Source organism: Austrofundulus limnaeus, unplaced genomic scaffold, assembly GCF_001266775.1.
Source record: "Austrofundulus limnaeus strain Quisiro unplaced genomic scaffold, Austrofundulus_limnaeus-1.0 Scaffold1290, whole genome shotgun sequence".
In the NCBI taxonomy this organism is placed as follows: Eukaryota; Metazoa; Chordata; class Actinopteri; order Cyprinodontiformes; family Rivulidae; genus Austrofundulus; species Austrofundulus limnaeus.
This window is the reverse complement of record NW_013953692.1, coordinates 1-12,922: the sequence shown is the minus strand read 5'-3', so window position 1 is coordinate 12,922 and position 12,922 is coordinate 1. Positions and strand designations below refer to the sequence as shown.

The 12,922-nt window shown below is 40.8% G+C and overlaps 1 protein-coding gene across 1 annotated transcript; it reads right to left on the bottom strand.

The window, feature by feature from the left end:
• Positions 1-8,244: 8,244 nt before the first annotated feature.
• Positions 8,245-10,215, bottom strand: LOC106534861 (SRY-box transcription factor 11). The gene has a single exon (XM_014031630.1). It carries the CDS (start codon positions 9,975-9,977, stop codon positions 8,868-8,870), a length of 1,110 nt encoding a protein of 369 aa, XP_013887084.1. The 5' UTR covers positions 9,978-10,215; the 3' UTR covers positions 8,245-8,867.
• Positions 10,216-12,922: the final 2,707 nt, after the last annotated feature.

The window sequence follows — 12,922 nt, the reverse complement described above, 5'->3', positions numbered from 1 at the left end:
TGTGGGTGCAACATTGGTTTTATGGCTCCTGGTATTCTCATGTGGTCTCCCATCCAAGTACAAACCAGGCCGAACCCTGCTTAGCTTTCAAGATCAGATGAGCGCTGGCACGAGTGGTATGGCTGCAGCAAAAAAAATCTAAAATACAAACCTGCAATTCAGTAATTTTTTGAGTAAACTCAATTCAAGATGGCTGGTGGACAAGTCTTCTGTTGTCGATATATTTTAATTTGAAAATAAAAAGTTTCTGTGTTGCTAAAGATCCGCAATGCCCTCTATCAAACTAAAATGAACCAGTCTAGACACTGGAATGGGACAGGGCTTTAAAGAGACAGTGTCAAAATGAGTTCATTTGAGTGGTGAAAGAGAGGCTTGTGGAGTTACAATAAGGAGGAATTCAGACCAAAGCATAGAAGTTCACTTTATATAGACCCCAAGTAAATGATTTAATGTGAATAACAATACCAATAACAACAACAACAACAACAACAACAACAACAACAACAACAACAACAATAATAATAATAATTTAAGTTTGTTTTAAATTAGTCAAATTTACATAAAGCTAAAATTTCATGTGACACAAGCTGAGAGTCATTCACAACTCATGCATGCTTTAAGTACTAACATGTTGCTTAAGCCCTCACAACATTACATGGGTTCACAAACAACTTTATTTTGAAGAATTGACCATTTCACTACAATGTCATAGTTTTTCTACATAAAAAGGCCTAAAGATAAATAATCTGGTGAAAGGTGGTGGGCGATATGCATTTCTTCAAGAAATGAGTCTGTTAATTCTGTATTGCATTTGTCTCCTTGTGCAAAACTAAAGTGTGTATAGTGGAGGCAAAGTGCCTGCCACTGAAAACGTTTGCATGGTAGCAATCATTAGCGTCCTAACCTTCCTGGTAAGAAAACCATGCTTCCTGTGAAGGTCTCTGGAGGATTATGTGTGCTAATTATTTACTAAAGCAACAAAGACTATCAAATGAGACCCTTTATGAAGTCTTAACTCTGATGGGGGAACACTGGCACTGTAACCTGGGTAACATGTAAATACAGCGAGAGGTGGGGAGGGCAGACTGAAAAGACAGGAAACTTGATGTGTATAATAGAAGTGTAGGTTCACTGGTGAGTCAGGAAAGGTGGGGCCACCACACAGGGGTATTAGATTTCAGATGCATATGAATGACCAACTGCTGGCTTTGCTCTAGCTTCAGGGGGAAATTGCAAAGGCTATCATTCAGCGACAGTTTACAATCTAGATGACTGACTGTCTTAATCCTGGAGTGGGGAGGTAGGGGGTCATGAATGTCTGTTGTTTGTATCACTAAAGTGAAGATTTCCAGAAGACCAAGGTACCTTTGCTTTTTCAAGTTTCACTAAAACAGCTGTGTGTGAAAGACTATCAGAGCACTCGTAGTTCTTGTCATTAAAAAAAAGGCTCAGTAAAAGTGTCCTTTCATTGGCTCAACAAAAATATATGAAAGGTGAGCTTACAGAATAACCACCAGACACACACAACCCCCAGTCCAAAAGGTGGGGGGAGGGGCAATGCTGCTATCTTAAATCTGTGTTTTTGGGCTGAAAGCCAAGCAGACTCTCTTCAGCAGACACACTCATGCACTAAGAAAGCACTGAGCTCAGATAATACACCGATATCCACCGTGTTTGGCAGAACAGCAAAAACCACTATCAAGTGAACAAGTCACAGAATTATCAGAATTATCAGCTCTCTGAAGCAATAATAATAATAATAATAAGCTCCTGTAGCTGTTGTTAARCATTAAAGGGATAAGTCAGACACGAAGGGCAAAAACGTGCTTGTTCAGGCTTTCTGTAATTGAGAGGCCTGGCCTGGCCCCGGTCAGCCTGGTCTTATTCTATCTTGGCCATGTTTGTGCATGCATTAAGCAGTGTCGCCTTGATGTAGGTGGGATCATTAGCCTGTATTAAAAAAATATGCCAATCTTATTTAATTTTATTTGCAACCCAACAATAATGGACTACATCAAACTTGAAGGAAACTTACAGAGGACTGTCTTAGACAAGAGGGCAGGACGACATAGAACAGTAAGCTAATGGAAGCTAATGTTAGCTTGCTTTTGCTTGAAGTTTGTTGTTCTTTGGTAGCTTGCTATAGTTGTTGTATAGTTAAATTTAAAAATTACAGTTTTTGCAAAAGATTCACAAAAAAATGAATCTCATCTGTGTGATGTAGCACCCCCTCTCCCTCCTACCACCAGCCAGTGAACCAATCAATGAGCAACAGTAGCTAGAACCACAGGTTTCGGGGTTCTAGATATCCAGGTGGAACTGGGTCATAAGGGCTAAAGCAAATGCGAGTATAATCTGGCCGAACCAGACCTTGCAGTGCAAAACGACCTTATGTCTGCTCTACCTATGATGTATCTGCTGATGCTATTCATTCTTGAAAATAGCCCGAGAACATCATACCACCCAATATCAAATTTATCAAAATATAAAGATATATAACACAGTAGATGAAATGCTATCCAGTTTAGCTTTGGTTCAACTTGGACTATTAGCTTGTCAGTTCATTCAGAATTAAACCTTTATTTCCCAAACTGAGGCCATTCAGAGAGTAAGACTTTCATTACCTTACATTTCCAGAAGCCCAGTTGAAAATATTGCTTTTACTGAACACCATCCGGCAAACCAGCTTATGTAACTGCTCACTAAAATAKAAATATATGTCCAGAAAAGTTAGTTAGTATTATGCAGAGTTCATTAATCTGGATTATATTTAAGAAAATGTACCATTTATTTCAACTTGCACATTAATTGTTGCCAACAGAGTGTTTGCCAAGCACATGGCGGAGCCTCCATTGACAAAACATCCCAAACCCAATTCATTTAAAATAAAACACAGAGTTGGGTTTGAAAGGAGAGGCAGGTGTGCAGCTGAGTCCCTGGCCTCGCACCAGATAATGTGGATGAGTGATGTGCGACCTCCAGCAGCTCCTGACAAAAAAAAAGTGACCTTCTCTGGATGAGATCTTACCACGTGTCAGAACCGATTCTGCAAGGATTGACTGAACTGTTTGTTTTTGTGTCGACGAGACAATAACCCTGCCAGCTTAAACTGCTCACAACAGCCTGCTGTGTCTTTTTTGTTGCGCAGCAGCTCCTCTAAATTCTTTTCAGCATCCTGTTGCCTTTGTGAAATAATGAAAAACAGCAATGAAGTTGTAAATGGAAGATTTGGCAGAGCAAAGTCCGTGGTGGGTACTTCCCCCGGTTTCTCGCTTTATCATCCATTGCCTCGCTTCTTTTGTGTCCAAGTTACACRAGGTTAAATCTGAGTTTAACTCTGTTTTACATGTCAAACACTTTTATGATTTAAAGATCTAGAGATCCTTGAAAGAATGCATTTCACCCACCACCTTTCATGCCAGTTTTAATTCAAGATGGCTCCCACAGTGCACATGTCATGAGATGTGTTAATCCTGGGATTGATTTGGGTTGACTCCAAATTTTATTTTGTTGTAGATATACATTTATTGAGAAAATCTGTACATTGGTTCATTACATTTTTTTGCGGATAGTACAAAAACATAAACACACACAAGCAAATACTACATCACGCCACCTTTACCTTCAGCAGAGGGCCATAACCATGTATTTTTGTCTGTTTTTTATTCACTCTCTGTGTATATTTGTCAAAATGCTTAAAACACCAAAAAAAAAAAAAAAACAATCGAGGCCTTTGCCACCCCCATGTCTCATAAATGTGAAGGGATAGTAAATATCAGCGCAGCAGATGGGACTGATGCTCCCTCCCATACAGAGAGAAGCCAGAGCAAATGGATAGTCATCAACGGCAGCAGGAGTTGCCCCGGGCCAAGACTAGAGTGCAGGACGCAGACTCACAGAGACTGGACTGCTGCTCAGGCAGACAATTTTACAGACTCATTCCCTCTATCAGTAAAGGTACCACACACTATTAGGAATGAGTGGATATGAGGTCATAATATCTGAGATTCTTATGGTTTAAAGACATCCTGGTGATAAACGTGTGGTTTTCTCATATGGATGCATAAGATCATGAAAGGCCTAGTGTTCTTCAAAGCAATGCAAATCRCCCACCATCTTCATGTCAGAGTTTTAGATGGAGACCCTCTTATATAAAATTGAGTCTGCAAAAKCTTACATGATTTGTTTGTTTTTGCAGTGTGTGTTGAAAATGGCTCTGAGATACAACCTTACCAAGTTTTAGYTCAATATCTATATTSATCCTTTAACTTTTGCAGYCATCTTGAATTAGACTGACTACAAATATTAATCAGTTGTAGTTACATAACCAGCAATTGCTTTCTGTGAGTTTCACTCAAATCTGTTAGGTGGTTCATGAGRTATTTTGCTAACAAACAGGGTTAATTCCAATATTTAGTGCTAAAGTTAAAGCTAAAAAAAACATAGTGAAATGTATTGCACTTATAGTATGTCATAAAAGACTCTCAGCTACAACTGTTTCAAATCTTAGCAAAATATCTGTAAAAGCGCCATTTTTGTGGTTTCTGTGTTTAAGTCGGTGTAGCAGCCATCTTGAATTCGATTGACTCCAAATTTTAATCATTTATAAAAGTCTATTCAATGGTTATTTTTTGAAAGTTTCATTAMAATCRATCCAACTGTTCATGAGATATTTTGCTAACAGACAGGCAGAGTTGGCTTGTAATAGTTAATGGCCAAAWTTTAAACWAATATTTTSAGTTTTTAGCAAACAGTRAAGACAAACACACAGAMACAGACTTTAGCAAAACATTATTGCTCCTCCRTTACCTTTGAATGATAATAAATTGTAATCATGGTTGTTTTGACCTGTTTGGATTATGTTGTAAAACCCTTTTAAATTGTGACGTGTCCTGACAGCTATTTTGTCACACACCTTTGCTGGTTCAGGAGGAAACGGTGTGTAACAGCATGACGTGTTTGGATAATCCAGAGGGAGAAAGGTTTAAATAAAAATTTTCCTATTTATCAATTAACAGCGAGGTAAATTTATACGAGCAGAGTTGTTGTTGTTTTTGTTATGAAAGTGTGAGCATTGAGCGTATTCAGTATGTATCAGTATTCCCACAGCAATATCAGGCTGTCTCCTGCCGGGAGAGGAGGAACACATGTGGATCAACGATGACACAACACGGCATCGTACTGCGCAGTGGCATAAGCTACGCGATGATGTAATGCATCTGAGCTCACTGGGTGAGATTCAAAGTGGAAAAAAAAAYCAGATGAGAGGAAATCATAACAGGCCTTATTATTACTGGATTCAACATCCATCCTTGGACAGGGCCCAGTCACAGAGGAGTTTATGCCTCGGCTCAGTTCTGCAGCAGGGGTCTTTGCACAGATGTCACGTCCAACATTTGAATGCTTCATCTCAAAGCTTATATGAATGATTTAAACGTTCAAGGAATTGGAAATTACTTTCTGCCACAGCAATCCTCCCCGCAACCGGCGTTGCATAAAGCTGGCAACCTTGAAAGACAGTATCTCACCGTCTGACCGCTCTGCATTTATTTATTTCAGGCGGAAATAGAAGGAAATTTCAATGGGTCACTAATTTCATTTCAACGTGTACCGGTGGCATTAGCCCTGAGCCAATATTTCAGAGAAGCACAAAATCAATGTTGAGATTCAACTGGGAATAGTCCTGGAACCCATTAGCAACTTTGACCAATAGGTCAGGTAAAGTAATAGCTAGATAAATGTTTTATTACAGATTTGCAAACTGACTTAATGGGGAGGCTACTACCTTGGCAGCCACGCATGGCAAGTATTCATCATTGGATTCTATGGCTGCACGGAGCATAAACATCTCGGTGGCTGCAGCTTTGCTTCTTAATGTGCACCGTGTTAAAGGTGGGGCTCTCTAAACAAGCCTCGGAGGAGGCGAAGGCCTGCTTCTGTGGCCCTCCAGAGGCCCCCCAGCGCTGCGAAGATGTAATCACTGTGAATTACTGGTTGTTGTACTATTAGTATTTTGGATGACATCATGGCTGTGTTTTATAAATCCTGCTCAGATAAAGAACAGACACAGCAGAGTAAGATCAGGGCGACATCTCTGTACAGCTGCTGATACAAAATATGCTACACAGGTTTAGATTCAAGAATGTTTGTTTTTATTTTCTGTCACTTCTGTTTAAGGTTTTTAGAATAAAGCCCATCTCAACATCACTGCTATAAGTGATTTTTTTTTATCAAACTTTAAAGTGAAATGAACATTTTAAGAAAAACCTATATGAAATAACTCAGAAAAAATATTTTAAAGGATTTTTACGTTACTTTTTAGTTTGATCTAACTCATTTGTCAGTCGAATTTACATATTATACAACTTAAATATACGTTTTTAATTTTGCTGCAAAATCCCTTATAAACTTAGCTTAACCACTTTTTTTCTCCCCACAGGTTTGACCTGATGCACTTGAAAATGCTCTTTTTCCCCATCTCTGAACTGTTGCATTTCAACGTGTTTTTCCCTTTTTCCTTCAGCAGTGTTCAGAAAATCTTCAGGCTTTTCCCTCTCTTCATGAGCAGAGTGCTAGTTTTCTGAATGAAAGCCAGCCAGACTGAGAGCTCCCCACATGCTGAGTGCAGCAGCTCCTGTTTCCAGCTCCGTTTCCAAGGGGACAAGCCAGACAGCCAATCAGAGTGCCGGACGCCTGCACGCGGGCAATTCAATTTTTTAAAGACGCAGCGTGCGTTTTTCCCCGTGTTTTGAAAGCCAAAGGAGGAGAAAAAAAAGAACAGAGAACAGTAAAGCACCTCAGCACTGCAGTCGAAAAGTTTCCTTTTACTTTCTTTTTATTAAATGTGAATTCACATGGTAGTTYGAGCCCATTCATCACGAGCCTCCGCCTACATACAAAATAGGCATCATTCTGTCATCACATTGTTTCCAAACGCAAGAAATAACACATCTGTGTACATATATTCACAAACTGAAAGGACAGTCGACGGTGGTAGGTACTTATTTATTAAAAAGATAAGTCAAAGACAGATTCACACCTGGAATGTGAAGTCACTACTGCCTAGAACTTCCAACAAAATGTCTCGGCATATAATTAGGCTATATTCCAAAACCTTTTTTTTTTAATCAAACAAACTTCATATGTAAGACCCACATAAAAATAAACAATATCTGCTTTTTTTTGTTTGTTTTTTTTAAGTGCAAGAAATAAAAAATACAGGTTTGTGGTAAAATGTCTTAAAAAAAGAAGGCAGTCTTCAGTTTCAAAATAAAAGTTTCATTTCATGAAACAGGACTATGGAATGTTCTTTTTTTGCTTGCTTGTTCAAACTAAAGCCAGACCACCACTGTATCAGACTATGCCCCTATTCATTTATTTATTATAATTTTTTTTAAAGCAGAACTTTTTATTTTCTCTTAAACATTTTATCCATGCCCATTTACTGTGATGTTACGTTGTCAAAAATTATTATTTTTTTGTAACGCCAATCTGTTTGTAATAGAATGCATCGCGCCACGAGGCCACATTACGTTGTTTTGCATCAGTTCCAGCTGATTTGTTTCTTTTCCTGCCCAGACAGGCTTTCAGCATCATAACATGAAATGATGTTGACAGTGCACGAGTCTGTTTTTCCCATCACTTGCTACAATTGTTGATGGTCTGTATCTTAAGAGTATATATTGCACAAAAAATGAGAGAGGGGGGGGGGGGGGAAGAGAGGGGAAAAAACAGTATGTGCCATTAAAAAATACCAAAAAAAAAAAAATCCAGTTTCACACCAGCGATCGGGACCCATCCACATATCACGAGTATGATATACATAAACTCCTAACTTTCACTATATTACAATACATATACAATCTTGAAACTAGTTCCAGCTCTGAGGTATGTGTCCCCCCATGATGCCATTGTATCATCTACAAATACTCAACAAATCTGCTCTACAACTGTACAAAAAAACCTATAAATCACAAGGCATTTTTGATGCAAGTCTTAATTTAACTTAATCCTCAAAACCAGGACTCCCTTGCATGCTTAAAAAAACAAATGATAAAGGGAAGAAGTGCCTGAAAACTCACTGAAAGCACAGTAAGAACATTCCCTTTGTTTTTGTTAACTGTACAAAAATATGCCTGAAAATATCTTACTTTCCTTTTAAAAAGATGAGGTCTGTTATGTATCAAAATGTTTCCTCCGCACCTGGAACTCTGCAGAGGTTTAGGCTGCTATCATTTTTTTTCTCCCCAAACCAGGAGGTAAACGGAATCAGTTACAAAAGAAATAAAAACAATAAGAAGAAAAGAAAAAAGAAACATTTTTGAGGCATTTAAAAAATTACATAAACAGTTGTAAAGTAGCATCCTGAACAATTGTCAGTTCACAGATTTTTTTTTTAATTTATTTTTCTTTTTATTCGAGACAGTCCACAGTCTGAGTTCAGCTCCCTGCAGGTTTATTTTTTGTTGTTGTTTTAGTTTTTKTTTTTTTTTAAGAGGATAAGATGCATAGAAGTTCTTATTTTTCCCTTTGTGGTCTGAAAGTGGAACAGTAAATGCAGACCTATGAGGAGGGAATCCATAAAACCCTGTCATGCTGTCAGATTTTTAAAAAAAAAATGTCTGCAGACTTCACTTTTTTCTGCTACCAGCTTCATAAGCATCTCCTCAAACCTCACCTCGACTCATGGTCCTCCTCCTCCTCATCTTCATCATCCAGGACCCGACAGAAAACCCACAAGAGGCAGGACTACAGGGGGGGCAATTTGACCGGGACATGTATAATTTCACAACTCCCTTCCTTCCTTCTCTGTCATTACAAGAGGAAAAACGGCTTCTCTTACTTTCATTTATTTACTTTTTTTTATTTCAGTACGTGAAGACCAAGTCGGAAAAGTTCGCCTCCAGCCAGTCCCCGGCGATCATCTCGCTGAGTTCTGGCGTGCAGTAGTCTGGGAATTCAAAGTGGGAGCCCAGGCTGCCCTCGCTGAAAGAGTCCAGGTCCTTATCCACAAGCGACAGGGAGAGGTTTCCTGAATTCGCGTTGCCCAGCTCCGTGCCCGGAGCGCTCGGAGCGAAATTCAAACTAAAGTCAAACAGCAAATCGTCCGCGTCCTCCCCAGATGAGGAGCTGCTGCTGCTGGAGGAGGAGGAGGAAGAGGAGGAGGAGGACGTGGACACCGACCTGGAGGATGCTGGTGAGACTGCAGCGGCGTGCAGCGCGCCCTGCTTCGACATGTGTTTGAGGTTGTAAAACAGTCTGTTGTGGCTCCGCACCTCCTCGTACATGCTCGCCCCCTCGGACTCGGCCGACGAGCTCAAAGTTGGGCTCGCGGGAACTTTGGCCACGCCGTACGGCCTCAGGCGCTCCTCCTCCCCGCCTTTAAAGCCCATCCGGTACTCGTCCTCGTAGTCGTCGTCGTCCTCCTCGTCCGTCAGCTCACTTTTCACAGCCTTGGCGACTTTGAAGCCGGGAAACACGCAGTCCTCCGCGTAGCCGTGCGACGTCTTGGAGCCGCTCTTCGTCTTGATCTTGGAGCACTTCTTGCCGGGGGCCTTGGCCAGCTTGGCGCACTTCTCCGGAGACGGCGCGGACGACTTGGACGGGTCCAGCTTTGGTTTTTTCTTGGGTCTGTACTTGTAGTCGGGGTAGTCGGCCATGTGTTTCAGCCGCAGCCGCTCAGCCTCCCGGATGAACGGGATCTTCTCGCTGTCCTTCAGCATCTTCCACCGCTTCCCCAGGCGCTTGGAAATCTCCGCGTTGTGCATGTCCGGAGACTGCTCCATGATCTTTCTCCTCTCGATCTTGGACCAGACCATAAACGCGTTCATGGGTCTCTTGATGTGGCCGGTGGCCGTCTTGCACCAGTCCGGGTTGATGGCCACGGGGCTGCACGCCATAAATTCACTCTCCTCCGAGTCGGTGGCCTCTCTGGACATGCTCCCATCCGTCTCGCTGGTGTCCGTGTGCTGCACCATTGTCCTCCAGTTACTTTGGCTGCACTTTCTAACAGCTTTTTTTTTCTCCTTTCTCCTGTTTTCTTCTCTTTTTACCCCCCTTTCCTTCACGTCCTTCTCCTTTAACGTGTCTCTCAAGCTCTGCACTCTTTTTCCAGAGTTACAAACTGCCTTCTTAACTAGTTATCAGCTTTTTCATGTCCCCTGCGTCACAGATTGCTGCCCAATCACGTCCTTCCACTCCGCCCAGCAGAATCCCATGCAAAGATTCCGGTTAACCCTTTTTATTCCATCCCACCCCCCACCCCCCCGCGCGCTCTGCTTGGAGTGGAGGTGGGGATTTGTGATACATAGTGTCTGGGGCAACACGCCGGGCGAGACACGCATATTAAACACACAGAGAGCGAGGCGCGCCTGAGAGGCGCACTAAAGCGCGCAGAAACCAAAATGGTTTTTTTTTTAATTATTTCTTTTTTTCCCCTCATGAAATGTCTACATTCATTTTTTTTTAGATTGGCAGATATTAGTTCTCAGATGTATCTGGATAAAAAAAAAAAGCTTTACCCCCGCTTCCTTCCCCCCCTTAGGTTTAATAGCCTACTGAAGGTGGCGCTTGGACACTGTTGGAGGCGCCTGGATGCCACTAAATCATATAAATATGTTTTATTTTTCTTTTACCAAACAAATTTAAATGACGATTTTATTTTTTTACATTTCACACCTATGTGGGGGGAAATGCTGTCATATTTTGTTTATATATATATTTTTTTTAATTTAGTGGTGTTTTTGTTTTGTTTGCTCCCATGTCTCCCATTTGAATGAGGGAAGTAGGTCAGTAGAGCATTCTGCGTTATGAGTCTTGTTTACACCTGCAGCCTCCTGTTACTGACAACAAATAGCTCTAGCAAAGCAATTATTTCATTCAAAGTGGGTTTATTTATAAGACGTAAACGTGTCAGTGCATACAGACCAAACATTTGAAGTAAAAAAAAAAAAAAAAAGAAATACATCTATAATTTTAAAGTCGTTTGACTTGAGTCCTCACGTGGAGCGGCTCATTCAGAAGGGAACGATTTTTGCCTGTGCAGCCACTGATTGTGCCAAATACTGACAGGGATGGAAGGAAGGCACCCTGCTGAGTTTGCTGTGTCAAGAGGCAGTGCAGCTTCTAGCTGGCCTGGCGTCTCCAGCTCCACACTCCTCCCCCCTGGCTCTGGGGTGGTAGCCAGGAGTGCCTATTGGAGGCAGGGGTGATAAGGCTCCCCCACCTCTCTCTCTCTCTCTCTCTCTCTCTCTCTCTCTCTGCTTCGTCCCCTAGAGGGCAATCACTTACCCTTTTGAAACCCTCCCCCCACCAAGCCACCGTATTTTCCCCAGCTGGGGTTTAAGAAGTGTTTCAACTGATACAGAGGGAACCAGCTTCAGACAGTGGGGGGAAAGGCAGGACAGTGGGGGGAGGAAAAAAAAAGAAGAAGCACACATAGGGAGAGTGGTCAGAAGACTAACCGAAGGAATCGGTTTTAAGAGAAGAGAAGTGCTGACAGGGAAAGAAAAAAGAAAGAAAAAGAAARTGGTRGTGTTGSTGGGGGCGGTTGTCTCTTTGCCTTTCAGTCCCCCCTGAAACAGAGAACGGGGACCCTTGGGTCCCAGGGCAGAGATAGAGCTGCGCTTTATCGTGACGACCCCACGCTGATTAAGCTCGATCAGATATATGTGTCAGAGCCGGGGGGTCTCRGGGGGTCGCTGCATGCAAGTGCATGTTTTCTAATCTGAATTAGATTTTTTTTTTTTTATCACGATGAATTGATCCTGGCCGGTTCGATCATTTCAGACCAAACATGAGTCAAAGGAGCTATTTCAGATTAACTGACAYCTTGTCTTTCAATCACTATTTGACTGTAAATAAAATGAAATCATATAAATAATAAGTTGGGATTTTTTTTTTTACAAATGAACATTACATTATTTAGCTAATAACTGGTTCAAGTGCACCACATTGTGCACATCTTTACTTAATTGTTGAACTCAACCTTGACTGTTAGCGAACTCTCACAAAATAATAACTGTATGTAAATCTACAGCTGATTAACTTTTGGAGTCAGCTTTATTCAAAAGGGCCGCTATAGTCAACTATCAGAACAAAAAACTGCCTGTRATTCTGTCAGTTTCAYAGATKTTGAGCTGAAGTTTAGTGTGTTGATGGTCGACGAGGGTCATCCTTGGCACGTACTCTAAGCTCTAACATATCAGGAAAAATCTGCTCTTTAAAGTTTGTCATTTATYGTTACATTAAACCATGTCTGTCTGTTAGCAAAATTTCTCATGAACCACCAAATTTATTTTATTGAAACTTTCAGAAAGCAATCACTGTATGTATAACTACAACTGATTGGCTTTTGAAGCAAAGAAAATTCAAGATAGCTTCCACAGATTACTGTAACATGTAAACGGTTATTACTTAACCATTTTTACATACATTATATTGGGCTAAAATTTGGTGTGGCCTTATCCCAAACACATACTCCAAGTTCTACACATTGTACAACATCCTGTAACATAAGTATTTATTATTGGTGTTAACCAGGGGTGCCCAAACATTTTCCTTGAGAGGGCCAAAATAAAAATCTATCGGGGGCTGCAGGGCCAAATGCAGTAATATAATGTATGAAATACAAATACTTTTTAGTGTAAAGTCCTTTATTTTTAACGATTAAGCTATGCAATGTCCCTCTTTTGTTTTATTCTGTGCACTTGGAGAAAGTCTGCCATACACTCAAGTAGCAAAGGCTCATGGGACATTTCATAAATTGATAAAATATGAGATTTTGTGGCCTTATAAATTGTGCACATCTACGTGGCATTAAATATGATCTAAATATTTCTTGTCATTTCATTTTTCATGTTTAATCCTATAATCAAAGATAAGATAAGATAAGATAAGATAAGATAAGATAAGATAAGATAAG

Coding starts and splice junctions, on each gene's coding strand:
- LOC106534861 (XM_014031630.1), bottom strand. CDS start 9,977: ATGGTGCAGCACACGGACACCAGCGAGACGGATGGGAGCATGTCCAGA.